Consider the following 27098-nt stretch of genomic DNA (forward strand, 5'->3'; position numbering starts at 1 on the left):
CCCCACTCCCGTCTTGGTCTCCCCAAAAAGGAATAAAAAAGGACACATAAGACACCAATCCCTCTCACCTTCAATTTTATTTTCACAGGAACAAAACAGATTTTTCTTTTTTCCAGTCCCTGAAACAATCTCTTTTCATGGCCACGTACAAACACGGTGACTCTAAAACCCCATTCTGAAAAAAATCATGAGTCTGTACTTGTGACCGTCCCTTCTGCATACAACGGGTTCATGGGTTCCCTAAGCACAGTAACGATGGGTGGATGCGATTAGGTTGTCCTTCAAAATTTTTAATGGAGACAGGGGAAGGGAACCACTGAAGTTCAGTTATGGGACAAATCAGTGCACAACAGAAAAAAAAGGGGGAGGAGACAAAATTGTTGTAAAAAATAGAAAAAAAACCCACTCAGACTGACATTTGAAACTGTACAAATGTATGAGCGCTGTAATTTTCGAGACGTTTTGTCTTAATTCACTTCTCTGCCCTAGAGAAAGGAGAAAAAAATTAATATACGGCTAAATACTGTATCAGCAATTCATTATGCTGCCACAAGGACTCATGGATGGTAACTGGTTTACAGTGGGAATGATCATATTAGTGTAGTGGCTAAAATTATAAATACACAACACGGGTATTGCCACATGACACTAGAAAGTTCACACAACATAAGGTATTCAGTGGAACAGTGGAACAGTGGCTTAGCTACACAGGCTGGCTTAACTCTAGCTGTACATCTCATGCACAAACATAGGGAGCTGTTCCAGTTGCAGCTATGGCTACATCATTCCCTTTGGCTTAAACTTATTGAAACTTACTGGAAGGCTGTTAGAAGTAATAAACCAACAAAGGTGGCTGAACCTGCCAGCTAAAGGTGGCCATATACTATAAGATCCTCTCTTGTGGGGGACGTTGTCAAATCAGTGGATCTTTCCTTTAATATTCCCACCTAAAGGTGGCCATACATCTTACAATTATGATCTTACGACCACTGGTCGCAGGAAAGATTATTCCTACCCTCCACTGGCATTCAGGGCTGAGTCGTCAAACAATAGCCATTCTACCCCTATCTAATGATTCAGCCCTAAATGAAGATTTTGCTCGGGTGCCTTCAACGGCGTTGTTTCGGACAATATTATTGGTATGTATGGCCATCTTAAGGTGGGCGATATTGTTCTAATCTAATAATTTGGTCCTAGGATCAATCACATTACAATGAAGGGGATAGGAGCCATTGGAGCGCGGACTGCATCAATGAGCCAATGCGGTTCGTAATCCAACATAAAAATCAAGCCTTCCCAACCTACATCTGAAGGATTTTCAGCCAGATACCGGTCGGGGAGGCCCATAGGAGGGGCCCAATTTATCGGCTGATAAAATGCCGAATTGGTCTTAAGGACCCGAATGAGCAGCTTAAATCTGCCAGCTTGAGTCAGTAGTACTACTACTACAAAAAAAAAAAACTGGGGGAAGTAAAGCAATATAGAAATAATAATTCATGCTTTTACATTTCCATCACACAAATACAAAATAAAAAAAAACCAGAACAGAACACCTGTAACTCAATTTAAAAATCTCAACTTAAATCAGCAGTGCTTTGGGGAATGCACTTTTCACATTTTGCCTCTTGTAAAATTGCTGTCTAGTTGTTAGGGTCAGTGACCTCGCGACAAGAAAGCATACTTAACTGTTTACAGCCTGCCTCGTTGCTAGGGTCAGGTCAGCCCTAGCAGTCAGAAAACTGTTACTATATTTCAAATGTATATGCTGCTTAGCAGTGCTTTCCTGCACTGATAGATTACCAGCTTCAGGGCCATAGCAAATGATTAAGGTTACATTTTCCTAAAGGCAGCAGAGTTCCTTCCGCTAGTATCTATTAAGGTTAGGTGTTCTTAAAAGTTGCAGGACAGTGGTAAATAAGGATAAGCAAGCAGCATGCAGGGTCTGACAGGAGAATGAGTGGCAAAGGGCAGATTTGGAAAAGCAGCCTTACTTCACCAGAAGCCCAGAGTTTACCGAAGCGTCCTATATTTTGCCAGCCTACTGCTTTGCTCAGCTGCAGTCCTGAAGGAAGAGGAGGAGAGAAAGGAGAGAAAAACAGGGAGGACAGTCAGACGGTTCAAGGAGGAAGGGAGATAGGAAAAGGCAGCAGAAAACAGTGGAGTCCGAGTTGGAGCGCTCCACAGTTAACTGCAGAGAAACCAGATCTATGATGAGCAAGAGATACTGGAAAAGGATTGGAATCTGGGGAGCGTTGATCAGGCAGAACTCTCTACAGCAGGGATCCCCAAACTTTTTTTTTTTTTTTTTTTACCTGTGAGCCACACTCAGAACACTCAAAAAAGAGAACAACTGTGATTGGCTCCATGTGGACTAGTAGTTGCAGGAGGCTCTGCTTGGAGTAAAACTGTGTCTCCGTGCCCCCAAAACGCCAGAAATGTAAAAATGGGCACCTCCTTTGAGGCCACTGGGAGCAACATCAAAACAGTAGCGAGCAACATGTTGCTCCCGAGCCACTGGACAGGGATCACTGCTCTACAGTATCAACATGAAACTGGATACAATACACAAATAGAACAATCTACCTATTAATGTGAATTTGAAAAAAAAGTCGAAATACATGAGATTTAGGTGGGTTTATGAATTTTGTGTAACATACATCCAAAGGAACGTGCAGAAGATCCCTCGCCTACGAAATCCCAATGATTTAATACCTTTTTACTGCTTTGTGAGCAAGCATGCGGTTTCCTGCCAGGAATGTGATGGTCCCAATCATAGCCAAGTACTTCAATGTCTGGAACATGTTCAACTGTGTCCAGTACACGTACATCAAACCCAGCATGGCTATTGAAGAAAGACAGGGAAGAGTGATGAGCAAAACATTTCACCCATTTAGGCAACCCTTCTGAAGTGTATTTAGGCCAAGGAAAAAGTACATACCTGCATGTCCCAGGTGAAAGATGATAGTGCTGGGTGAGAAGCTGATATTGGAAATATTTGCACCAATCTTTATCCACTAAAGAGGAAAGAAAAGACACATTATATACAGGTCTTATGGCAATATGGTCCATCACATGTATACTCCGAAAAAGTACTGTTTCGTTGGCCATGTAAATACAATCAGACCAAAGACAATCAGTCCACTCTCCCCTTGAATATAACAAAGCCAACACGGTACTGCTCCCTCTGTTGCATTTACTGGTCCCCTGATCCTGTAATATTCATGCTGTATTGTTTACAGATATTAACGGCTGGGGGTTTAAGCACTCACCAGGATAAAAAGAAGCAGTAGAGGTGCAAGGACCAAAGCAGTAAAGGTGTTTGATACCACAGTTGGTGGCCTCTTCTCAGGCTCTCGGAACAAGTGCTGAGGGAAGAACAAGCAATTACATGTTACTATAAGGAACAATAGGGGGATATTATTTCCTACTCAGTCCTAGTCTTTAAAGCGTTTATTATTTGTGTGTCAGACATATGTACATAACACGCTGCTTTGCTATGATAACTTCAGCAAGCTGCACAAAAGTATTCACCATCTTCAGATCACAGACATGAAACCCAAGCACAGCTCTTGCAGATGATTTAACACATTTGGAGATCATTTCTGGTGTGCTGGATAGAGTACAAGGTAGGGGCCATTACTGTAATTTTTAAAGAGTTATAAATGGCTTTTACTGCTTTACCTGAATGTCTGGTTTAGGGATGAACAGGTTCTTGGACTGAATGGGAACTGGAGAATCCTCTTCTGGAAACTTAATCAGTACATCAGCCTATATGAGGAAACAAAATAAGTTGGTTAGTAGCTGATAGGGATTCCACTTTCACAAGCCAGCTTCTTCACAAATCTCAAGATGGCCGTACATAGGCAGACAGGGTTGGCAGCTTATTGGCCTAGGTATATGGCCTTCTCCATGGCCGGCCGGCCGGCCTGCTTGCCTGATCGATCAGGTGGATTGGTATGTAGTCCTCTCCTGACAGATCTACTTAGCCCCTATCATGATCTAATTGTTGGTGTGGAGGCCAACTGACTTGGCCCAGTGTGTGGGTGGCCAAATTTAACAAATAATTGTTCCTTTTTTGACCCCTCCAACAAACTGATGTGTTGGCCAGCTTTACACTTATCAAATAAGCAGCCCAAAATTAAAAGTACTCTTACAGTGTTCCTTTTACCTTTACACCAGTATATCTTGCCAATAAGCTGTAAATGATATGGGACTGACATGCAATTTGCCTTTAAACCATCATCTTAGGGCTGTTTAAGTTAAAGTACACTTACTACATTCCATAGGATAGGGTTCTCTAGAGTTGCATCTCCCACAATCAAGTAGAGTGTGTATGTCCCTGATGCAGAATCAAATTCAGACTTCCTCTCTGATGGATCAAGCTCAAACCTATAGGTGTTCTTATTGTCTGGCTCAGCTACAAAGACAACCTCTTGACCTGTCTTTTGGTTATGCAGCCGAACGAAAGTCTAATAAGAAAATGAAATGTAAAGCGTTAACAAGCAATTGCAATTGGCAAAGAGCAATAATTATACGACTATATGTGGAGCAGCCACAAAAGGAGCTAGATTTGAGGAGTATGAAGACCACGTGAAACACACCAGTGAGTTCACTGGTTGGCCATACAAGTTGGCTATACACGGGAAGATTTCAGATGCCGATTCGGCAGCTTATCTGCCAGTGTATGGGCACCCCTGATCAGCCTACCTGACCGACATCTGACCTAAAATTGGCCAAATCTTGATTGGGCGGGTTTAATTTTTTGTCGAATTGGAGACTGCATAAGCTCGTTGATGTGGACCCCACTCCAACGGCCCCTAACCTAGCCACTTTAATTCTAAGGTGGGCATATCGGGAGAAGATCTGCTCGTTTGGTGACCTTGCCTAATGAGCAAATTGCAATGTGTATGGCCACCTTAGTTTGAAAAACAGAAAGGAACTGGACAGAAAGAAGTGGCTGACATGATGGACTTCATAACTATGATGCAAAGGAGACAAGGTGGGTGGGTGTAAATTCAAGGAAGAGGAAATGGTACCTGGTGAGGTGTGAGGCTAGCTCCTGTGTTTACATCAGTAAGCTGGAAGGACAGTGCAAAGTTCTGATGACTGTCTGCAGTGAATGGCCCTTTGGCTTTTGAAGGGAAATTGACTCTAAAAAGAAAAAAGGGTCAGCAGTCTGTTTCAACATAGTTTGATTTCTGAAAAAAAACAAACCCTCTAATCAAACTTTACCTGGTCGTCTTAGGAGAGATACTTTGGTCTTTGTCAACAATAGAGAGGTCGACGTTTCCAATCCCCACCTCAGTGGACACTTTCACCTTAAGCTGGAAGAGGAAATGTGAATAGTTTAGCAGCCTCTCCCACCCACACAAATATTCTCTCCACACCCCCACAGCTGCTGGTTTTAGTAAAAACCAAAGTGTCTGACCATTTTTACCTTCTTCCCTCTAGTGGCCTAAAACACTGACCAGCATTTCCTGCTTTATTTAAAGGGGGACTCAACTTATGCTTTTTAAAAGTAAACATCATTTCAATATTCATCTTTGCAATATACATCAATTAAAAAATATGCAGCCTTTCAAATTTCACAATTCCCTGCACACACATGTCAATAAGGAAAGGAACTTTACAGTGCAATGCATCGTGGGTTATGTAGTTCCTGCATGCTGTCTGTAAGCTGTGGAGTTGTTACAATTTATAACAATGTTTTAGTCCCTCTTCCCCTGCCATGATTTTAAATTATCTAAAAGAGAAGAACTGTTTTGCAGCTGCATTTAAAAATGTATTTATTCCTACTTTTTGAAGGAACGGTGTGGGGCTTTAACAAATTTTGGCTCGGAAGTCAATGATGACCTACAGAGCAGGAAAACAACTCATTTCTATGTGAACAATTTGTGAAGTTCATTTTTTTAGATCCTTTTCTTTGAGAATACATTTAAAAAGTCAGTATTATTCCTAAAATAATGTTATATATACTGCTTATCCGCATCTTTCATTAAAGCCCACGCCGTGGCATTTAAAGGCAGTTTCACATTATGTTATTCAACAGTTTCCAGTGGAAACAACTTACTTCTCTAGTTTTTAACTGTGCTAATGCCAAATCGATACTGACTGGATAATTGTCACAATTACATCTGAGCCCGGAGAGCTCCGTATCACTTGTACATTTACAGGTGATAACAACTGAGAACAAGATTCTACGAACAACAAAGGGAAAATAATATGCTCACCTCCACCTGGCTGGCCAAGAAACGGAGGTCTCCTTCCACACTGATAGAGAAGTCATAGTAGCCACTAGCTGGCTTGGCATCCATGAAGTTCAGCTCAAATGAATCCCTAAAGCAAAACATACACTTAATTACCGACTGCCTTGACAAGGGAAGGGGGTACAGTGTTTTTAAGGCATTGGCATATTTTCCAAGTCCAACATCATTGTACCTATCAAAATTATTCCAATATTAAACCCCTTGCAACTAGGCTGTAGCACCCTACACTATGCTATTTCCTTCATGTAAAGTGCCTATGAATTGTTTTGAAGAAATTCCCTAAACCTCAACAGTCCTTTCTTCAAGCTGCTTAATGGTATGTACAAAACACTGATGTTGATTTACAAAACCAACATGTGTGCAGATACAAATAGCAACCCATAGTACCAGCAATTACTACACAAAACAAGATGTGATTAATTGCTATGGGCAACTGCACTGGTGCAATTTAGCACCTATGTTAAAAGATCTGCCCCAATTATGTTTTTAAATGGTCATTTTGCTATGCGGTCACTACCCAATTTTGCAAGAACACCCCCAAACCTTGCACTATTAGTAGAACCTGAAAGCACTGCTTTAATGAAATCGAAGGATGTTTAACATTTTTAGGCTATTGCCACACAAGGTTGTTCCTCCACCTGTGTATAAATGCAGGAAGAGAAACAGCTCCTTTCTACTTAGGCATGGCGTCGGCCTGTGTGCACACACATGGAGAGGAAAAATGCATGCTTTTGCCTTTCTGCACTGAAATTCGCTCCATGTGAACACAAGCAGACGCTGTGCCTGTAAGTCTATTAACACGGCTAAGCGTATCGGCTGGTTCTCCACCTGCACTGATATGCTGGTGGAAAAACAGCCTTGAGTCAGAATAGTAGGGATGCACTTAATCCAGGATCCAGCCAAACCCCAAATCCTATGCATAAGATTTGGCTGAATACCAATCCGATGCAAAAAAATTTCAACTTCCATGTTTACGTGACAAAGTCACTAAACATTAAGGATTCAGTTTGTCCAGAATCAGCAGCCCTCACATAAAAAAGGCTGCGGTTAGTCTCACACAGCAGTGGCTGAATTTCCAGTTCTCTAATCCCCGATATGACAGAGATTTGCATTTGTACAATAATCCTAGATCCTCTTTTTGCAGCAGCAAGGCTCACAACCGCCAAAAGGTTCTTACCCGGATGCAGAGAATGTGGCTTGTTGCAGGACGGTTGCTTTTGTGCTGCTGGACTTGGCCTGGTTCACTTTGACTTTGGCTTCGGTCAGAGGCTGTGACAACACGTTTGTGACAAGCAACTACAGAGAAAACAGCAGCAAATTATGGATACAGAATTGAGAATAATCCTCAAAATGTACCTTTTATAGCAGGTAGACTAAGGCAAAGTAAACTACTTTGCTCTGGTCTTCATTCAAAACAGAATTTAAAGGTACAGGTATGGGACATGTTATCCAGAATGCTTGGGACCTGGGGTTTTAAGGATAAGGGATTTAGATCTCCCTATCTTTAATCTTAATCAAAAAATCATTTGAACATTAAATAAACTGAATAGGATTGTTTTGCCACCAATGTGGATTCATGCAACTTAGTTTGAAGTACAATGTACTGTTTAATTACAAAAAGGCTTGGTTTCTGTTGATAATTAGCATAAAGTGTAGTTTGTTAGAGCCAGCACCATGAAATCTTAGGCATCAACAACACTGACCTTGAGCAGTGGCTGTTTATGAGACACGGCAGCAGGGCCATCAGGTACCACAATGAGGGGAATGTGATAATGATTGTGCGATAAAGCAGAGGCTGCCAATGCAACACTGAAAGCCTCTGAGATGGAATCGAAATTCTTCCTGCTGAAGATGGCATTCATCAGTGGCACAATCTGCTCCTAAGGGGAATAAAGATGTATTAATACTGAGTAAAGATACCCTCCTGTTAATGACCAAAATGTCTCCACAATATTTGTTCACCCATACGTAGAATTAACACTGACAGTAGTTGGGTATTACAGTATATTGCAGAGGTGTATAATCCAGCTTTAAAATGACTTTAGCGACAAAAGTGTCACAGTAGTACTCCAAGTGAAATAAAAGCCCAAGCTTTTTGCATAAATGAGAAAGTAGAAGATCTCTCTGGTCAAAAAGCCTGTAATGGCCATAAAACAATGCACGTTGATGATTTTGCAATGCTGCAATTAGGCTTTACATTATCTACAGTCTTACGGAGATGGCCTAACTGATTTATCTAGAAATGGCAAAGTTTCAGTTTACGTAGTCTCTTTTACATTAACTCAAAACTAAATAACAAGGTGTTCCCAGTGAATAACCAAAAGCATCAGAGAATTTCTGATTTGTCACAAGTTTGACAGTACTTTTCTTACCTCCTTCAATGCTGGTTCCATGCCTACATGGTCTGACAGTCTGTAAGTTGCTGCCACAAACAAAGCAGTGGCTTCCAGACCTTCTTCAAACTGCAAGTACTGACCCCCTAGATCATCAAGACGAGCAACAAGATCCTGGAGAGTAAACAAAAAAAAACCCCAAACCATTTACAACAGAAGCAACAACCCATCACAACTTCTTTGTAGGTTTAACAGCAGAGATTGGGTTTAACCAGAGACAGACAGATGTAAATGCAAGTGTATGTGGCCATACATGTTAAGATCCACTCGTTTGGCGAGGTTGTCAAACAAGCGGATTTTCTTAAAATATGCCCACCTTAAGTGGGCGATATTGGGCCAATTGGATTGTTTGACTCTAGGGTCAAATGTTCCAATTAAATGGTGGGTACATTGGCCATAAACAAGCCAATATAATCCCCAATCCAACAGGAAAAATCAAACCTGCACGATCGAGATCTGCCCAATTTTAGGCCAGATATCGGTTGGAAGGCCTGTCAGGGTGCCCATGGGCAGATAAGCTGCTGCTGTTCTTCAACCAAAACAAGGAGGTTTGTTGTTAGTTTTTGAGCTAAACAGAGAAGCTGAGGTTACTCTACACTTGGTCCTTGCAAAGTTGATAATTCAATTACCAGTGTACAGGTTATTGCCCTACATAATGGGCTTCTGCTTAAGCATAGATCTGTCACACCACATCATGATAAACTAGGGTTGTGAGAATCTCTTATAGGATGGAGCTTGAGTGAAAGCCCCCAGCCTAAAGTAAAGTAAGAAAATGGCAGCTAAAGACCTGCGGAGAACCCTAAACCTGAGAACCCTAAACAGTTTTTTAAGCTGCCATACGTATGTGTAAAATGCACCAACTGCTTAAGAGTGCATAGGTAAATTATATTCCAAAATCTGTTCAGGCTGTTTCAGGGTATTTACAACATTTACAACACCTTATTTTGTTTTAGCACTACTGCCCCTTTAACAATAAAGAACTCTTTAAACTCATTTATGATGGGGTCTCCTTACCTCTATTTCCTCCACAATACCACGCAAGTCAGCTTGCTGGGATAGGAATGAGGCGGTGAGCAAGGCTTCAATGGTGCTGTGGAAATAGAACCAGAAGAAATAAGAATACAGAGCTATCCTGGGAAGAAGGGGTTACACATTTGTAATTTATTGTTGTACGAGCTTGGCATGATCAATGCTAATTACATCTCCCTCTCAAACTATTATTAAAAAAAAAGCCTTCTCCTATTTACATTCAGATGCATATGAGAGACCCCAAAATAGTCTATGTTCCCCCCTGATGGAAGTAATTCTTCCTGCAAGCTGACAGTTTCATTTCAATGATAATGCAAAGGGTCTCCTGGGCCAAGATGAGGGGGACCAGGCATTGAAAAGCAAAACACTGCGTGGCAGCGCAATGACAAGTCTGTATGTGAATACTGGGTACAGGGTTTATGGGTATGATAGTTTGCTGCCGTCTCCGGGGACTGCTATTATTACCACAATGTACATTTAAAAGGCTTCTTGCAAATTGCTCCTGCTTTCATACTGAGAATTATATATGTTGGTAGGTGCCACATTTATATGGAGATTAGAATTATTCATTATTCAATAGTCATAAAGTAATTTCCCACGTACAATTCTAAATAAAATGTTCGCAGGCTTTTAAGTAGTTGTCTCTCTCGGGGACTATAACAATATTACAGCAATTTGTGGGCTCCAAAGAAAAGCTGGAAAAGGAATAGTCATCGGCAGTGGCCTGCGTGAGAATAGGAAAGCTGCCCATACTCATAAAAACCTACTTCTTAGCTAGGTGACCAAATAATGAGCATCTAATGTGTGGGCCAGATTAGGGTTATCCAGTCATTCAGTGTTTGTGTCAAATATTGGGGTCCAACAATGCATCTACAGCTGAAGGAATATGATCAGATATCTTTTCAGCAAAGGGGTCGATTTTTGGGCCCCATTACTAGTCAAATCTCATAATGTAATACAGCCGTTGCAAAGGAGGGATAGAAACAATATTGGCTGCAGGGGGTGCTCTCTAAATCCGTCCTGACATGACTGCAGGGCCCTTGCCTGCAAGACAACCCCCCCTCCTACCGCTGATTTTAGCTGCCCACCCTGTCCAGCACCAACCCTTATGCAGAGTGCCATGTCGCCATGTTTTTCCAGCCACCTTGGTATCCCCCTGGCCACCCTGGGCAAGTGCAGTACAAAATTATTCATCATCATATACTGGTAAGAAAAAACCATTAAGAGCAACGTATATATGTAAAATATATATATTCCAGTTTTAGGTGTTAGTTGTCCTTTAACAAACAGTATAATTTACAATGTAGTACTAAGGGTAGGGAGCTGGTTAGAATGACAGAACATAGAATTCTTTGCAGTACTAAGGATATAAGTATGCACACAGAGCACCTTCTGGATGGATACATATAACAGTCCTGCATAAGAGTTAATCTGCCATACTGCTAGGAAATTCAAGACCATAAGCTAAGGCAAGCCCTTCAAACCAATGCTTTAACCAGTTTGGCATTATTACACAAGCCAGCAGTGGAAGCCAAACAAACATAAACAAAGCAATTCACAAACACCAAAAGAACAGAAAACAGTTTTAAACCTACAGTACACTGCATAGTGCCTTCATGGTGTGAGTGGCACTCATGTACATCTCCAATACTGTAAAATCTTGAAGAGCAAAATGAATGTATTTTTATTAATGGCAGCAAGTTAGGTTTGTAATGAGTACAGTGGTTGGTTGATTACTTAATTAGGAAGCGGCTATTGCACATGATTCGCCCCGGATATGTAGTATATAGCAGAGTTATGTCTCTACATTCAACTAGTTTGACAGTATTTAACTAGATGAACAGCCAATGGGGAGGTTCAGCATTTGAGGCACTCTTATGTACTCAGCATGGCCAGGTATCTTTACATAATGGCCTAGTTGGTAGTGCTTTATTGTTGAGAGCTATTGCATTCTGATTACTACTGCTTTGTTAAAACCATGGCCAGTCACCTTGATGCTGTGTCTATGTAATAAATTACACTCTATGCCACTCACCAATTACAAAATTCTATAGATAACCAACAAAGTTGCCATCAAATTGAAAGAAAATCACGATAGCCTGCCTGTGCTGCAGGGAACAGCTCCTCACCCTTACATTAGGGTAGTGCTGTCCAACCGCTCAATCACCTGGTCCATTGTGAAGTGATGGGATTCTAGAACTTGAAGTAATTCTGATTTCCAGAAAATCTCTGCACCACCCACTATATAAAGCAGAGGTACTGCAAGTTCTGGAATCAACTACTTCACAATGGAACAAAGTGAGGGAGGGGTTGCATTACTCTGTTAGCCTAAAGGTGGTCATACACTGGGCGATTTAAAGCTGTCAATATCAGTCCTTAAGACTGAATCGGCAGCTAAACTGCCCATGTATCGGCACCACCGAAGGGCCTCCCCAACTGACAACTGGCCTGAAATTGGCCAGATTTCATTTGGATTGGGGACCGCATTGGCTCTTTGATGCGGTCTCCGAACCAACAATGCCGATGCCTGCTGATTTAATTTGATCGTTTGGACCGATCTAATTAGCCCGATATTGCCTACCCGTAGGTGGGCATATTTGGAGAAGATCCGCTTGCTTTGCAACCTCGCCAAACAAGCATATCTTACAGTGTATAGCCACCTGAAGTGACAAGTTCCCAGCAACTACAGACAAACAGACTTTCAATAAGTAGAATCAAGCACTTAGATTTAGTTTTTAAAGTTCTGATAGTGTTTATGCACCTTTAATAATACTTGGATGGGGCAGTACACTATATGAAGGATCAGACATCCTAATCTAACCATCCCTACATAATGCAAGTGCTACTATCTTTTGATTCAGATGTGCCATGTAAAGAATTGTAGAATTTCCTGCAGCAAAATTCACCTTGAGAAACAAGGATAACCCTAGACACAATTTATGTGCCAATTTTTTTGCTGCAAATAAATCTAAATTGCTCCCTAAACCTAAAAACAAGCTATTCCACACAAAGACAAATAAACTGCAGATACTCACGCCAAAACATTTTCCTCCTTGCTGAGCCTGGTGGTAAGAGCGCTTACTACTTCTTGTGATGCAAATGGGAGGCCAAAGCCACTGAGAGCACCTACGGCATGGTATATCTGGGTAACGGAGGAGTCCTCACTGATTGCTCCAAGCAAGAGGTCTCTGGTTTCATTGCTAATAGTCACCTGTGAGAACAAATGATTTAGAAAGAATGCCTTCTAACCACAAGCTTTAAAACAAGAGCAAACAACCTACTCTGAGCCATATCTTTTAATACTTCCACTCCAACCTTTAAATCTTTCCTAGGTTTTTCTCTGGTACCCCATGGGTATATCAGCTGTGTGCATATTTATGGAATCATGGGAACAAACATACCTACAGCAATATAATCCAGTCACAGAGCTTAAAGTTGCTATTGCAAGCATTTTAACAGCTTTTATTCACATTTAAACAAACAAAGGCACATTACTGGCTGTTTTAGTACATGGAAAAATAAACCATAATTTAAAACTAGAAGAATTATGAGCAACCGTAACAGAAGGACAAGTGATCTGTTCCCATCTAGCAGTTAAGAATGTGCTATGGAGTATATATATATATATATTTTTTTATATGTATAATATTCAATAAATGTTCATAATATTCAAAAAGACTTACCTCACAGCTGGAAAGAGCCTGGCTAGCCTGAGCTGCATAGAAGAGAGAATCCACACTACCAGAGTCAACATTGGAGCGGATGAAATCACATGCTGCCTGCAGGAATAAATGGCACGTGTAAGATAAATACATGGTTTCCCCTTTATGCTACTCCTCAAATGAGCGGACAATGGAAAATAATTAGCTTTTTCCTTGCCATGCTGCTTGTGCCATGGATTTGTGACATTACACTCACCTGTTCATCTGACACAGTGTGCCCAAGTGCCTTGAGGCCTACTACATAGTAGTATGCATTTTCCAAGCTAGACACAGGTTGTTCCAAGGTGTCCTTAAGTCGATCTACATCGGCATGGCTCAAGTAGTGGCTGGGGTTCAAGGCCTGCACACTGGCCAGAAGCAGGAGAGACCAGGTGAAAAATGAATGTGGAATGTCTTAAAAAAGAGAAAAAACAAAACATAGATCAGATACGGATAAAAAATAATCTCTATTGCCATAGTGCAGAAAACTATTACTCATTACTGCGGGTAATAAATTATCATGACAAACTCCATTTATCAGCACAGAGCAAAAATTAACTTCAACATAAAAATGCACTTAGGACTGGTCCTAAGTGGCACAAAATATTTTAGTCATAGTGACACCCGTTGTGTAACATACATGGATACCAGAAAAAAAAATATACCACTGCCGATACTGTATGGCACAGGAACAGCAGAAGGACAGGGAAAAATAAACCTGCCTGCAGTTTCACTCAGCCTGCTTTATTGTGTAAAGGCTGTCTGTGACACTAGTTATATACAGCTCCTGTGCTCAGACTGCAACCTAAAAAGATATTCGTTAGAGGCTAAAGCAATTGTAAATACTTGCATAAATCCTGTAACACTAAAGACTGAAAAGCCTATCTTGACTGCGATGTTGCAGTGAAAACGGTACTTAAAGGGATTCTGTTATGATTTTTATGGGGTACTTTTTATTTCTAAATTACACTTTTTACATAGCAAATAATTCCCTCTGCCATTTAAAATTTTATTCTTGAACCAACAAATGTATTTATAGCTGTAATATTGGTGTGTAGGCGCCGTCTCAGTGCATTGTGCCTGAGTCTGAGCTTTCAGAAGGAGCCAGCGCTACACATTAGAACTGCTTTCAGCTAATCTATTGTTTCTCCTACTCCCATGTAACTGGAGGAGTCCCAAGCTGGACTTAGATTTCTTACTATTGAGTGCTATTCTGATACCTACTGGGAGCTGCTATCTTACTCCCTTCCCATTGTTCTGCTGATTGGCTGCTGGGGGAAAGAGGGAGGAGGGTGATATGACTTTTTATTAAATATAAAAAAAACTGTTTGCACTTTTGAAAAATGGATTTCAATGCAAGATTTTGCTGGAGAAGCTCTATTAACTGATGCGTTTTAAAAAAAAAACAACTTTCCCATGACAGTATTCCTTTAAAAGACAAGACAAAAGACAAAAACAGAAGCAGAAAAAGGGACTGCAGCCTTACATATTGTAATTTCTTTTGATATGTACTAGGGAAGCAGGTACTATACCTCCACCTAGTGCATATGGGCTGCCACTAGGAAAAGAAGACAATAATGAGTAAATCAGGCCCCCTGGGGGACCCCAAGCACTCAATCTGAAAATCAACAATGAAGGTTTAGTAACGTAAAGTTTAGGGTGAAGACAGCTACTTGTCGTGGCTAATAAAATAGACAATGTGATCATTTACTGATAATTGTCTCTACGTGTGTTTAAGCAAAATCAATTCTCAGTATTGTCTATGGCAGGGTATTTTCTGGGGTTTAGTAGCCATGAAAAAGTAGCTGCTAAAAAGTAGCTCCATGTGTCTTTACCCTAAGGAGGCAGCTCAATTGCTATCCTGTATGCTCACTAGTGTGACTGTTATAACATCATTAGTTTACAAGCATTGTCATATGGGAGGCAAAACACAAATGTTGGACCAGGAGAGTGTGTTTGAACCAATTTGAAAAACAAGGCTAAAGCAACAAAGTTGCTGTGACTTTTTCAGAACAGTGAGCTCAGTATAACATGCATTCCGAGAATACAATTAAGTCACATAACAGAGTACAGCAGACCAACTGGTGGCCCACAGGCTTGATGGGGTCATTTGGCCCTCAATTATGCAGTATAGTCAATATTCAGCCCACTATATGGGAACAGTTGGACAGCACTGTCCTAGAGAATACCCATGCAAAATAATCAACATTAAGGAAGGAAAAAAACACTTTAAAAAATACACAGACAGATTTACTGGTTCTTCATAAAACTGGCCGTAATGTGAGTGAATGCAATAGGGACATGTAAACTCCTCACAGGCAGGAACTAAGGTAAATAAGGTACAAATCTGTATAAAGTGCTGCGGAATACGTCAGTATTATATACAGAATAATAACATGCATAACAATTACGAATATGCTTCTGCCTCAATAAAAAAAAGGCTGCTTGCTTCAGAGAGATCCCTACTTGCTTTAATAATACATGTCCTCAAGATATAAAATTAAAGGGGAAGTTCAATGTTCAAATGAAGTGTTAGTAGGGTGTAGAAAGTGGTATTCAAAGTCAAGACAGGTGGCCTTTTGTGTTTTTTTTTTTACAGTTATTCTGTCAGTTACCCCTTTAAATGAGGGCAGTGGACAGAAAAGGATAAAGCCTAAATAAAATGTATTGCCTATTTGTGTCTGTAAGTTACCCCTCCCATATAGATTGTAAGCTCTACGGGGCAGGGACCTCCATCCTCTTGTGTCTTTGACTCTTAATTATTTCAACTGTACCTTGTATTTATTGTTATACTTTGTATTTATTATTATATTAATAACCCCCTGTTTGTATTAAAGGAACAGTAACACCAAAAAATTAGTGTATAAAAATAATGAATATTTTATATACTATTGCTCTGCACTGGTAAAAATTGTGTGTTTTCTTCATAAACACTACTGCAGTTTATATAAATACCCTGCTGTGTAGCCATGGGGGCAGCCATTTAAATTGAAAAAAGGAGAAAAGGCACAGGTTACTAAGCAGATAACAGATAAGTAGCAGATTCCCTTTGTATTCTACACAGTTTATCTGGTCTCTTCTTATGTAACCTGTGCCTTTTCTCCTTTTTTCAATTTAAATGGCTGCCTCCATGGCTACACAGCAGCTATTTCTATTAACTACAGCAGTCTTTCTGAAGCAAACACACAATTTTACCAGTGCAGGGCAACAGTACATTTTATTTTAATTAATTTAAAACATTTTTATTTTTTAGTGTTGCTGTTCCTTTAATCTATTCTACTGTACAGCGCTGCGTACATAAGTAGCTCTTTATAAATAAAGATATACATAAACAAATTTAAAAAAAAAGCTTCCTGCGCTAATAACACGCACATTGCCACATTTCAGATGGAGACAAGGTAAAAAGCCAATAACTAAAATAACACCTGGAATAAAATAAAGTTTAACCCTAAACTTGCCCTTTCCCACCCATTCCCCTTTTAGATTGTAAGCTCTATGGAGCAGGGTTCTCCTTATCCCCTGCATCCTTCAGTTTTTGAGTGTAATGTGTATATTTGGTGTTTGCACCCTTCTGTTATACATCTCTGGGGAATTTGCTGCACTTTTTTTTAACCACATAATAGAATATACAACTCCTATACCCCACAAAGTAATCAGACAATGGCAGCTCCCTCAGATATAATGCTAGGGCTACAAGTACCCTCTCAGCTGTAGGAATATAATGCATGCTGTAGATTAAGTACAAGTTGCCCACCCTTCCCTCCTTCAAAGCCCAGAATAAACCCAAGCCCCAGTGAGCTGTCAGTGCTAGGGTGAATAGGGAGCCCGACAGGAATGGCTCCAGGCACCAAACCCAACACACGCCACAGCGCAGCCAGGCAAATCAGTATAAACGATGCACCCTGAATGACACGAACACCCCATTACCAAGCCCCCGTAACAAGTCATACATATCCCCCCCATGTCCAGCTCACCCGCCGCCATGCTGCTGAAGCCCCGCCCTCCAGACGTCACCACACCGGCACAGAACGGGCTACAACTTCCGGCGCCAATCACTCAGACACGTCGGGAGGAGGAGCTCGACTAAACCAACGTTGACAATAAAGGGGACGAGCGCACTGTTTTATCATTTTTAAAGCCTTTCCAGCTTCACTTATGGAGTTTTATATATGTTTTTATTCTGTAATATACCTGATAGTGTATAAAGTCACTCTTATAGTTGGGAGAAACGGAAGTATTTAGGAGCCGGACGACAATAGACCTGTCATTATAAGGGACACTCATGTGGCCAAGTATGATTGGTTAGTAAACCCGCCAATCATAGCAAATAGGGCGGAGCCCTGAATTGATATGAATCATCGCCAGAAGCGAGTAGTATAGTGTGTGAGAGGTGCGCCTAGCAGTACTAATGACGTGTAACTATACGTGGTGGCGCCAAATAGGTGGCCGCACCATATAGGTCAGGCTTTACCCACACAAAGGCATGGCCTGGTTTACCTCAGGGTGGAAAAAATCTTTTTTTTCTATGTGAAAAAACTTTTTTTTCTCCATTGTTTTAAAAAAATTGTCATTTTATGAAACTTGACACGCTGAAAGGGAGGTCGAGTGATTTGTTTTACTGACAGATTCTTCCTGGTAGAATACAGAAGGGTAACTTTATACTGGCTCTGGGTGCACAATGCCCAGCCTGTCCCCACAACCTAGGTGCTTGCAACCTTGTTGCATTAGATTTGGACCCCTTGGTCCAGATTCCCCCATGGTAGATACAATATACCTCCCAACATTTTCAAAACAGAAAGAGGGACAAAAATAAATGCGGTGCGCAGCGCGTTGATTTTTTTTGACCACGTCCTTTTTTGCGACCACACCCCCTAAATACCACTCCCATTTGACTAAATTCGGCAGTTTATTTAAAGTTTGAACATATTTCTGGGGGTTTTGGGTTCCTGTTTTATGTGTTATTACAGTTTTGCTGAAAAAGCTGCAAGTCTCAGTTTCCCCAAGAGACCTGTTTAGCTTATTAAGGTCCCCATACACGGGCAGATAGTAGCTGCCGATATTGGTCCGTTGGACTGATTCGGCAGCTTATTGGCCCGTGTATGGGCAGAACCGAGGGGCCTGGCCGACCGATATCTGGCCTGAAATTGGCCAGATATCGAAAGACCAGGTTAGAAAATCCAGTCAGATCGGGGACCGCTTCGTCTCGTTGATGCGGTCCCCGAACCGACTGCCCCATTGCCGCCCACATAATCCGATTGTTTGGCCCCAAGGCCAAATGATCACATTATTTTTTTTACCTAAATGCTCCCCGATATCGCCCACCCGTAGGTGGGGATATCGGGTGAAGATCCGCTTGCTTGGCGACATCGCCAAGCGAGCAGATCTGCTCATGTATGGGGACCTTAAGTTACAATTGTATCTCAGTGCAGGGGGGGCTTTTTACCTTTCTGGGCTCTCTGCCAAAAGCTACTTATTTAATTAAAAGTGAGGAACAATGTATCTAAGTGCAGGTGACACTCGTTAAGATTTCTGGGCTCTCTGCCAAAAACTGCTTTTAATAAAATTTGTATCTTTTTTTAGCTTTAGTGCAGGAGATCGGAAATGAGGGACTTTTCGGTAAGAATCCGGGACTTCGGGTTGAGCTGTCAAAAGAGGGACTGTCACATGAAAATCAGGACAGTTGGGAGGTATGCCATGGTAGATGTCCACTGGGTTGTTATATTTTAACAATGCCAACTGTAGTGTTAGTGACCCTATTGTCACTACTAATTGGAAAGTTTAGTTTGCAGAGGGACAGAAAGGTGTGGGAATAAAAATGTATGGAAAGTTTGATACCCTGCACAGTGACTTAAACAGGTGCAGATATGAGCTATAACCCCTAGGTTGCACCAAGGACATTTCAAATGGCCTGACAGCACCGAATGACAACAGCACTTGTCCCTGCTGAATATTCAAACTGCACATTTAGTACCCAAGTGCTTTCAGGAGAAACAGGAGGGCCTTATATCCTCATTCAGTTCTCTCTTACCTACTCTCCATTTCACATGTCCTTGTTAGATTTCTACTTTGATGTAACTCTTGTGCCCTGTTTCAGAAATTGTAACCTCATGAAAATGCCTGTTGAAGAGATTTCATTTTTTCTCAAAAGCTTGCATTCTTATATACAGTATATTAGTTAGGCAATATCCACATTATCCACATTACCACAAAAAACTTTTTTTCTTTTTCTGACCTATGGTATACACATTACTACTGGCCACATATGGTCCTTGCTGAAGTAATAGAAGAAAGGATTTTATAGCTGAACTGTAATTCCCATATACAATTCAGTAGGAACATGAATAAACTAGGCACCTGTGGTGCTTATGAACAGTAAATTAATTACCATCTAGATAAAGTATAACATGACTAGACGGACTAGACAATATTCATCGAAGGGTACTAAATGAGCTTAGCTCTCTGATTGCCAAACGCCTTTGCTTAATTTTTCAGTATTCCTTAAGGCAGGGGTGTCAAACCCAATCACATAAGGGGGCCGAAATCTAAAACACAGGCTAAGTCGCGGGCCAAATTTTTTATTAATATACTTAGTGAGATACTAAGGGGTATATTTATCACAATGTGAAAAAAATTGGAGTAAGACATTACCGGTGATGTTGCTCATAGCAGCCAATAGATGCTTTGCTAATGTTGAAATCTGATTACTGATTGGATGCCTTGGGCAACATTACTGGTAATGCTTCACCCCACTTTTTACACAGCATGATAAATATACCCCTTAGTCTTAGTTACTATGTGAGGAAAATGGAAATTGATCAGGCTGGATGGTCAGACACACTCACCAAGGGCCACATAAAACAGCCAGGTGGGCCGGATTTCTTTATGCCTTAAGGTGTGGCATGGTGTTGAGAGACTGACAAATTACTAATGTGGTGCCAATATACAAAAAGGGATTATTTTCTCACCCTGAAAACTATAGGCCTGTTAGTCTGTCATTAGTGGGATTAGGGATGGCAGTGGATGTGATCTACTTAGGCTTTTTTATTTGGTTTGTTTTCAATGTTGTGTAGTCTATGACTGCAAGTGAGTTTTACTCATCTGGCCCAGCATGTTGAGATGTTTTTGGAGTGCCTTCTCAACTTGACATAACTGGTTTAATCTTCTCCCCTTGGCTGTAGGTTTGGGGTTTAGCACCCAAACCCAACGTCTCTACTGGTGAGTTTATACAATTCAACATCCTTGGGTTGTTTTTTTTTTATCCTAACACGTTTGATTTATATTCAGATTTTTTGGGAAGCATGATTTCCCAATGTACCACTAAGCACCCATTCCCCTTATGCTTCGATGGTATATTCCATCTGGCCTAGACCCTTGTTCACTTTAATTTTGAGCAAACATTCTGTGTTCCTCAATTTTTGTCTTTGCCTTCCTAATTGCTATTTCACAACATTTGTTTAGTATTTTTATTAATTTAACGCAGCTTCTGTCCCCTCTAACTTGTCCCTTTTAAATGATTTCATTTTCTTACCAATTAACCTCTTAACTGTTAAATTAATTCACATAGGCTGGTCCTTGAGAAAGTACTGATTTAATATAATTTTAAATGACAACCATTTTCTGTTTTGGTTTTTACAGAAATAGATATAGAGGTCTGGCTAAAACTAACTAAGCTCTTTAAGTACCCGAGTGTGTATACCATCTGGCCCTGATGCCTTGTTCATATTAATTTTGAGTAAACTTTTATGTTCCATATCCTACATCAACCACTGACTAGATTAAGCTGAGTCATCTGTGCCCCTATTAATTAGGTCTTGTGTTTAAGCACATTTTCCATTTCTGCAATGTTTATAACTACATTATTTCTATTATTTAATGGAGCTGCACTCTCAACCTGCATCCTTTTACTATTGATATACATAAAAAACATTTTGGGGAGTAGTCTTAACCTCTTCTGCTATCTGTTCTTTATTTTCTATTTTTGCCTTCCTGGTTGCCGAGGCCCCATCATGGACAGCGAAAGGTTTAGTACCTGAGATATCTCAAGTCAGTGTAGGTACTCAGTTGTACAGGGACAGAATAATATTGAGCAACACCTTGTGCTTTGGAGCTATTGCATGGACTCTGCTGCTGAAAGTAATTAAAATCCTGTCTATGCACAATAATGAAATAGTCAAATCTGTGCTTGTGCCAGAGATATTAAACATCTGTGAAGTATTGCTATACGGTAGCAAGGGCCCACCTGAGAGTAAGTAAATGTGTATTTCATGCGCTACTGGACGTTGTAGGGAGTAGCAATGCACTAGGCCTGGTTAGGAGTAGGAGTGATGGGAAAATGGCCTGAGAGTAGGAAACTTTTGCTTTAAGGTTTCATACATGAAAACATCTACTAAACAAGCAGATCATTGCCTGATTCAGCCAGCTATGTGGTGAGCTAAATTGGGCTGATCCCATATCTGGACCCAGGGCTAACAACTGGATCATTATAAGTGCCTATGCAAAGCCTGTTGGGAAAGAGACAGATGAATGATCTAATGTGGTCCTTGTTCATCAGGATTAACTAACTTGTGTGATTGAGATGGGGCGAATCCCTGTCCAAATATCAGATGAGTATGCAGTTGGACCAATAATGTGGTCTGTAAGGGGCTAATATTGCCCATTTATTTTTGAGATGCACTGCAATTAGCACAAACCACATCCAAATCCTCATATGCCTTTTTCAATTAAGAACAAAATTCACAACTAAATGTAAAATTAAAAAAAAAAACAAAAGTTCGCCAACAGTTAAAATAAAATTTTAAGTGCCACAGAACCTTGGGATGGGGGGTCGGGGCAATCTTTGTCCCCTACTTCTGGAGCTACAAAATGCTCTGGTGACAATTCTTCATGCACCATTGCCCTAAGGTCTTGGGCACTGCATGTCTTTATGTAGCATACATAACATATAGCGAATAGATAAAATAATATCAGCTGGAACATCAAGTGGAACATAAGGAGGAATGATTGGATAAATAAAAAGGAAATATCAATCATGAGAGTATAGTGGATGGAGGCTGAGCCCAGATTTGTTCTTATAAAATACAACCTTTCACATGTGTTTTCTATATATTAAATGTACTGAATGGTATATCAGAAGAGGAATCATTTATCTTGGATCTATCACTTTCTTTGAATTGAGTCCAATGGAACAAATTTAAACAGTTTGTTTGATCTATTGCTGCAGCAGATCAACTGCATTGGCGTTAGTATAGAGACTGCCTTTAGCTGTAATTATGAGACTTGTCTGTAGGGAGGCGACAGAGAGCCAATTGACTCTAAGCTCCACAGGACAGGAACCTGCTTCCTTCTATGTCTGTTACTGTATGGAACTAATAGATAATAATAAATATTACAATATTTGTCCTAACTGTTAGTACTTTTAGTATCATAATAATGGACAGTGCTGCATATTTTAGTAGCACTATATTTATATAGTGCTACTAGAATATGTAGCACTGTAGGTCCAGACTGGAATTCAATATAGGCCCTGGCATTTCAACAACACAGAGGCCAAACAGCCCCCCCACAACCAGCCCAATTAATAGTGACTGTCTATGGCATCTTACAGCAGCCCCTCTGGCATTTACCAGAATCCACAGATTGCCAGTCCGGCACATACATACAAATGCTGTTAGGCATGCGTGGGTTGGGAAATGGATGTAACCTGCTGAATGTACAGCAGGGGGGGCACCTACACTCTACTTTTGCAACTGCTGCCCCAGCCAACATAGTACAGCAACCATGTGTGCCCCGAGCCTACTTACAAAGCAAACTCTATCTATGACCTCTGTTTTATAGCTGTAACTTACATGCCGGGAGGTTTTATTGGTTCCAAGCCGAATACAAAATAACATTTTTCTAGGATCACATGTCACTTTATCAATCATGTCTCTTTGGCAAAATAAAATTCCCTTAATGGGATTTTTTTTATCCTAAAATCATTTAGTCCCTTTCATATTTAGCACTTAAGCGTTTGTGTTACTTTCATTCCATCCCTCCAGTCTCCCTTCCCCATCTCCCCTCTTCCTGCAGGATGCTATCATAAGAAATTAATGTTACCTCTCTGCGTTTCAGGAACATGTGTTGTGCACGTGTGCCATGCAACAGAACAGAGGGCGCTCTGTCCCACGGCTAGCGTGTTTAAGGTCTGTGCGTTTATCCTGCGTGTATGAGAGTAAATACTGAGCAAGAATATTTCGTAAATGGGATTTGTTGTTATTGTTGGTGTTTGTGCGCCCATATGTGTTGTTGTTTGGTGTTGATGTCTTTGTGTGATAATAAATGACTTTGTTATGCAAGTGATTATGTTTCTTTTAAACTATGAGCTTTTATTTTTCTTATGTTTGTTATTTATAAACCGCCATCCTTTTGGTGCAAATTCCTCAAAGAAATGTTTTACAAACTATTTTGGGATTCGGTCAAATCCCAGTGCTTCTGGTCCAATCCCAGTGCTTGTTGCAAGAGTCCAGTTTGCAGCATCTTTAGTGTTCCAGACTAAATCCATGCCTTCTGAGGGAATGTTTTAGGTCTAACTCAAAGCAATCAGTAAGAGCAGAAAATGCCGCCTGCTGATTGGTTGCTCATTTAATATAATGTGCACAACTCTTTTCATTTTCATTATCATCCCCCATACTGATACTGAAAATGGAGAGCAGCAAGATTGCCACTTGCCATGACTGGCCACAAGGCTTTCAGTACTCTGCTCCCAGGAGGTGATCACTGACCAGGACCATGCCTGCTTAAGCAAGGGTCATATTGGCTCCAAGTTTCATGCTTTGTCAATGTCCTTTGAAAGCTTGATAAGCTTTGCCAATCACTGCAATTCCATAAATGGAAGCATTGTCAGAAGTGAACACTGAGTACAGACATGTTTATTTTATTAAAGTGTGTAACTCATTGCCTTTGTGTTTTATATTTATAACTTTACATGTTATCTGAATTATTCCATAGGTTGACCAACCTGTATAACTAGACTACAGCATCGACAACACCCCTGCCCCTACCCATAACACCACTGAGATCACCAGATCACCAAGAATCCAAAAGGTGAGGCCCAATACCCATAGGCAGAAGGTTCATGTTGATGGGGCGCCGTTAGCCTTTATCTTATGAAAAGAAAAGATGGGGATTTTGTTTTTATTTGCACTGGGAAGTGTCATAAGAAGTTTAAGAAGTATGATAGTATTATTCTTAGTGCTCACTTTTTAGTTCTTTTTAGTATATGTACACGTACACACAAACATATATATATATATATATATATATACATACGTGTTTGTGTGTATATATATATATATATATATATATATACTGCATATCTATCTATGAATCAGTACCTTATATGATTTATCCTTCATTAAAACGTTCCATTTTCTTGCACTTTACTCCTTTTTACATCTCCTCTCATGTTCAAAGCCCTGCAGTTGAGACAAAGAAGCAATGTCTCTGTCTTCTTCCTGGAATGCAATGTAAATAGCAATATCCGTCTTGGTAATATTACTATTTACTCTTCCAGTGTAGGCACATTTTTTACCCTAAGTTAGCGATGGCAACATGCAAGTTTTATGGGCCAAAAGGGACACACACACACATACATATGCAGTACACTACATTTTTTGTAAAAGAAAGATAACTACGTTTTTTGAGCCACTTTTTGGAAACATAGTGTAATGTATGGGCAGCATAGTGTGTCATGGATTAGGAGAGTAGTGTGTAATGTATGGGCGGAATAGTTTGTCATGTTTAGACAGTATAACTGATTATTGTACTGAGATTTAATTACAGGTGAATAAACATAAAAACATTTCTGAGAATTCCATAAAATGATTGCAGGCAGTAGATACTGTATAAGCTTCTTGGTGGGTCCCCAAGCTTGGGGGGTTGCTTCTGAGTGTAAAAGGGACTCATATGCCCCCAGCTGCATACAGGGTTATCCCATAATCAGAATGAATTTACCTGTCTGAAATATCCCACAGAGATATATGTAAAGCCCATGTCAGAAGCAAATGCCTCCTGGCAAGGCAGGACTGGCAATCTGTAGAATCTGGCAAATGCCAGAGGGGCTGCTATAAGATGCCATACACAGTCACTATTTATTGGGCTGGGGGGGGGGCTGTTTGGGCCTCTGGGTACTTGGAATGCTAGGACCCAGGCCCAGACTGGCAATCTGTGGGTTCAGGCAAATGCCAGAGGGGCTGCTGTAAGATGCCATAGACAGTCACTATTTATTGGGCTGGGGGGGCTGTTTAGGCCTCTGGGTACTTGGAATGCCAGGACCCAGGCCCAGACTGGCAATCTGTGGGTTCTGGCAAATGCCAGAGGGGCTGCTGTAAGGTGCCATAGACAGTCACTATTTATTGGGCTGGGGGGGCTGTTTGGGCCTCTGGGTACTTGGAATGCCAGGACCCAGGCCCAGACTGGCAATCTGTGGGTTCAGGCAAATGCCAGAGGGGCTGCTGTAAGATGCCATAGACAGTCACTATTTATTGGGCTGGGGGGGCTGTTTGGGCCTCTGGGTACTTGGAATGCCAGGGCCCAGGCCCAGACTGGCAATCTGTGGGTTCAGGCAAATGCCAGAGGGGCTGCTGTAAGATGCCATACACAGTCACTATTTAGTGGGCTGTTTGGGCCTCTGTGTACCGTACTTGAAATGCCAGGGTTAACTGTGAGTATAATCCAGGCCTAAGGTGGCTAAATTAGGGTTATTTTGGGGTTGTTGCAACTTGGTCCTGGTCTTTAATGGAAGTTTGGCTCTTTTAGACTGAGTGCACACAGAGTGTTGACTCCACTGCTCCCAGTCTATTTTTTTTATTACAGGCTGAGAGAAGTGGATCCTCTCCCGTATGTCACTACGTTGATCTGCACTTAAAAGTACAGCTTCTGCTTGCATGCAGGCACACACACACACAGCCGAACAGTGGTCGGCCCAAAAAACATAAAAGCAGGCATTTTCAGTCTGACCTGCAAGCCGCTGCTAGTGCCTACACACAAGTGGAAGCTGTACTTTTAAAGGAGGAGGAAAGGTAAAAACTAAGTAAGCTTTATCAGAAATGTCTATGTGAATACAGCCATAAGCACTTACAGTAATGCTGCACTGAGCCCTCTACCAAAAGAAACACAGGATTTCTTGTCTCTTTTTTTGTAAACATGATGTTCCAGTGTCTCTCTCCCCTCTCCTGCTCCCCCCTCCCACGAGAATGCTAAGAACTCCCTCTCTCCTCCCTTAGGAATGTGTGATCTGAGCTATAACGACTAGACTGCAGGCAGGAAGCTTCTTAAAATGGCAGCTGCTATCCTAAGCAAACGGAGAAAGCTTCTAAAGCTGCTTACTCAGGTATGGTAATGGTTTCTGCAGAATAAATATATTGTTCTAGGTGGCACTAATGTGGCAAATGTATTGGTTGTAAAATGCCAAAATGACTTTCCTTCTCCTTTAAGCTCACATCAGCTGCATACGAGCGCAGATCTGCTTCTCTCAGCCTTAAAAAAAGATACAGGCTAAGAAAAGTGGAGACAACACCCAGTGTACCCCGGCCCTTAGTGTAGGAGAGCACAATAGCACTGTCTACAGTATGTATTCCAGGGGGTGGCAACATGGGAGAAAATGACAATACTTTGCACCTAAATTATAAATAACCAGCAAAAGCTTAGCACATGGGGTGTTCCTTCCTACT

The 27098-nt window shown here is 41.0% G+C and overlaps 1 protein-coding gene and 1 long non-coding RNA gene across 3 annotated transcripts; one reads left to right on the forward strand and one right to left on the reverse strand.

Annotated features, from left to right (window-relative positions):
• Positions 1-58: 58 nt before the first annotated feature.
• On the reverse strand, positions 59-17476 carry rpn2 (ribophorin II). Of its 2 annotated transcripts, XM_012971724.2 has the most exons (18): positions 17364-17476; positions 13607-13803; positions 13372-13467; positions 12724-12899; positions 9674-9749; positions 8639-8773; positions 7970-8146; positions 7444-7562; positions 6231-6336; positions 5233-5324; positions 5037-5151; positions 4275-4469; positions 3682-3768; positions 3270-3365; positions 2939-3014; positions 2713-2842; positions 1992-2062; positions 59-485 (listed from the first exon to the last, which is right to left on the reverse strand). In XM_012971724.2, exons 1-17 carry the CDS (start codon positions 17371-17373, stop codon positions 2011-2013), a joined length of 1935 nt encoding a protein of 644 aa, XP_012827178.2. In that variant the 5' UTR covers positions 17374-17476; the 3' UTR covers positions 59-485; positions 1992-2010.
• A 1559-nt stretch (positions 17477-19035) lies between these two features.
• On the forward strand, positions 19036-26692 carry LOC101732562. The gene is made up of 4 exons (XR_209075.4): positions 19036-19076; positions 23500-23570; positions 24376-24471; positions 26652-26692. It is a non-coding gene; the product is annotated as an uncharacterized LOC101732562 (long non-coding RNA).
• The last annotated feature ends 406 nt before the right edge of the window (positions 26693-27098 follow it).

Source organism: Xenopus tropicalis, chromosome 10 (genome assembly GCF_000004195.4).
Source record: "Xenopus tropicalis strain Nigerian chromosome 10, UCB_Xtro_10.0, whole genome shotgun sequence".
NCBI lineage: Eukaryota > Metazoa > Chordata > Amphibia > Anura > Pipidae > Xenopus > Xenopus tropicalis.

Bases quoted from the DNA above. Each gene is read 5' to 3' on its own strand.
- rpn2 (XM_012971724.2), bottom strand. The intron at 8,774-9,673 runs GTAAGGAGACCC...TTTACTCTCCAG, and splicing joins GTATTGTGGAGGAAATAGAG to GATCTTGTTGCTCGTCTTGA. The intron at 4,470-5,036 runs GTACCATTTCCT...TTTTCTTATTAG, and splicing joins CTAGCCTCACACCTCACCAG to ACTTTCGTTCGGCTGCATAA.